Genomic DNA, 2,935 nt, shown 5'->3' on the forward strand with positions numbered 1-2,935 from the left:
ATTAAGGATCTAGAAGAGAGCCTGGTTTCTTCTCTAGATTTTTGGAACTCAGAAATTTGAGATACTTTGATGAAACTGTGGAGGAACAGAAGCTTAGATAAGAAGTAATTGAATATAAATGACTAAAGGAATATGACATATATTGTATACTAATGTAATAAAACTAAAATTATACACTATTAAAATTATACATCATTACAAATTTATGTTATTATTAAAATTATTAAAATCAGACATTATTATTATACATGAAATAATTTTAGAAGATATTGACTACTTCCAAGAATGGAAAAGTAAAAATGTGTCCCAGCGTCTCATAATACCATCTCACAAATTTGTATAAATTTGTAATCACAATTTGTAGAAAAAGTCAAAGCTTTAAATACCTGGTAAGGGTGGATATTTGTTCTAATAGAACTGAAAAATATTATATCTTGCATTCAAGGAAAGATCAGACTCATGCTGACAGTTATTTGGTCAGGTTGATCATGAGTGCTGGGTGAAACACGGATTGTATCTTCTTGATGGGAAGTTAGAAAAAGAAAGGAGCATTGTTAACAAGAACAATATCGGAGCTCAGATCAAAAATGGAGATAATAAGAGTAGCCCCACATCTCCTGAGACTGCTACCTTGGACCCGTGCTTTCTCCTTTCCTCCCCCTTCCTAAAGGAGTACCCATCCCTTCGCCCCACGCCTGGGAGTAGCCTGGGGACTATAAAGTGAAAATGGCGCAACAAGAACCAGCAGATTCTTCTCAAAATACCAAGCAGTCCATTATTTCAGAGGAGTTAATTTCAGAAGGAAAATGGGTCAAGCTTGCAAAAACAACTTACAGAGATCCTACTGGTAAAACAAGAACTTGGGAAACTGTGAAGCGGACAACGAGGAAAGGCCAGTCGGCTGATGGTGTGGCGGTCATCCCCTTGCTGCAAAGAACCCTTCACTATGAATGCATCATTCTGGTGAAGCAGTTCCGACCCCCGATGCGGGGCTACTGCCTAGAATTCCCCGCCGGTCTCATCGATGAGAACGAAAGCCCGGAAGCAGCTGCTCTTCGGGAGCTCGAGGAAGAAACTGGCTACAAGGGCGACGTTGCTGAATGTTCCCCAGCTGTCTGTATGGATCCAGGCTTGTCAAACTGTACCACACATATCGTAACCGTAACTATCAATGGAGACGATGCTGAAAACGTAAGGCCTAAGCCAAAGCCAGGAGATGGAGAATTTGTGGAAGTGATTTCCTTACCAAAGAATGACCTGCTGAAGAGACTTGATGATCTGGTAGCTGATGAACATCTGACAGTGGACGCCAGAGTCTATTCCTACGCTCTGGCTCTGAAACATGCAAACACGAAGCCGTTTGAAGTGCCCTTCCTGAAGTTTTAAGGCCAAAGGACAGTCGCCGTGTTTCTGTAACCAGGACACAGGCCTCCAACATTAAGACTTTGTATTCAGCTTAGCTGCAATGGAAATTTGAAATTAGTTTTTTCATAAAATAAAAGCACAGAATGTAAAAAAAAAAAAAAATGGAGATAATAAGATTAGAAATAAGAGAATATTAAAATCGACAGAAAATGCAATTCTTTCAGATTTAGTCTTCTCTCTCTCTCTTTTTTTTTTTTTTTCTTAACAAAATAAGTTTGATACCAGAGAGGATATATATTATAAGGAGATAAAACGTGGACTTGAGCTCTGCATCCCCTGATTTCTATACAGTGTTTAATTCATTGACCCAAACAGTTTGGAAGAGTAGCCTTCTTGGGAACTTTACTCTCATCAACCCTGATACCACAGGGTTCTGAGACTGGAAACTAGACTACGACTGTGAGAGAATGGGAGATTATTTCCAACAGCACCAGAAGGGTCTCTAGCAAAACAATGGAAAAGTAAGAATAATTTCTATGACTATGAGTTATTCTCTGGTGGTTTTAACCTGGAAGGGGCTTCAGTAAGTCAGATCTAAATTCATAATAACAAGCACAAGCTTGAGAATTTGTGTGAAGATATAGAAGTTGACTTTTAGGAATTTTAAATTAAAAACAAACAGTATTTGTCAATCATTAGAAATTACTCATAAGGTGACATTACTTTGTAAAATTCATCAAAGTCTAGATAATGGATCAAATTTGCAGACTTCAGTTGGTGTCTCACAGTTGCTCAGACTAGAAAATGTGAAACCATATTAAGACAATTTTCCAAAGAATTGTATATAAAGCTATAGTTCCACTTATTACTTTTCATGATAGATAAAAGTATCAGACTTATGCAAGGTATATTTAAGCCTAATTAGCACACAATTTCACTTTGTTATCTAAGTAGACTATCAGTCCTAATATTCTTAATGCTGCTTGATAAGCCTGGAGTCAGTTCACTAGGTGGGTATTAGCTGATTCAAAAGCCCATCTGCAGAGTTCTTTTTTTTTTTTTCTTAATAATAATGGAAATAACACTCCTGCCAAAAACAATTATAAACTCTAGACAAAATAAAACAAAATAATTAAAGAAACTGGAGGATATTTACCCTTGAAAGAAAGAAGCAGCACTGATTGATATCCACATTTACACAAATATTCCTTAGAATACTCCCCAGTTCTTGGGTGGCATTCTGAATGGAGCTAAAAAAAAAAATCCTCATTTTTTGTTTGAGGAGTCAGTGGATGGAGTTCAGGGTTGTATGATCAACTAACAATAAAAGGGAAAATCCCAGAAAGTAAGGAGCCAAAAAAAAAAAGGCACAGCACAAAGGAAGGGGTGAAAACAGGGATACATTGAAGCAGATATTTTGGTAATTATTTTTATTGAAATTATGTATTTAGAGTGCTTTATGTTATAATTTTAATTTTAATTTCCCAAGCAAATAGTTACAAAATAATTGAAAAATATAATAAAAAAAAAAAGAATTTAAATGGTACAATAGAGAGTATCTATTGAAAAT

The 2,935-nt window shown here is 36.1% G+C and overlaps 1 protein-coding gene across 1 annotated transcript; it reads left to right on the top strand.

Annotated features, from left to right (window-relative positions):
* Positions 1–613: 613 nt before the first annotated feature.
* LOC118899461 (ADP-sugar pyrophosphatase-like) lies at positions 614–1,501 on the top strand. Its single transcript, XM_036861233.1, has one exon. It carries the CDS (start codon positions 727–729, stop codon positions 1,384–1,386), a length of 660 nt encoding a protein of 219 aa, XP_036717128.1. The 5' UTR covers positions 614–726; the 3' UTR covers positions 1,387–1,501.
* The last annotated feature ends 1,434 nt before the right edge of the window (positions 1,502–2,935 follow it).

Source organism: Balaenoptera musculus, chromosome 8, assembly GCF_009873245.2.
Source record: "Balaenoptera musculus isolate JJ_BM4_2016_0621 chromosome 8, mBalMus1.pri.v3, whole genome shotgun sequence".
NCBI lineage: Eukaryota > Metazoa > Chordata > Mammalia > Artiodactyla > Balaenopteridae > Balaenoptera > Balaenoptera musculus.

Coding starts and splice junctions, on each gene's coding strand:
- LOC118899461 (XM_036861233.1), top strand. CDS start 727: ATGGCGCAACAAGAACCAGCAGATTCTTCTCAAAATACCAAGCAGTCC.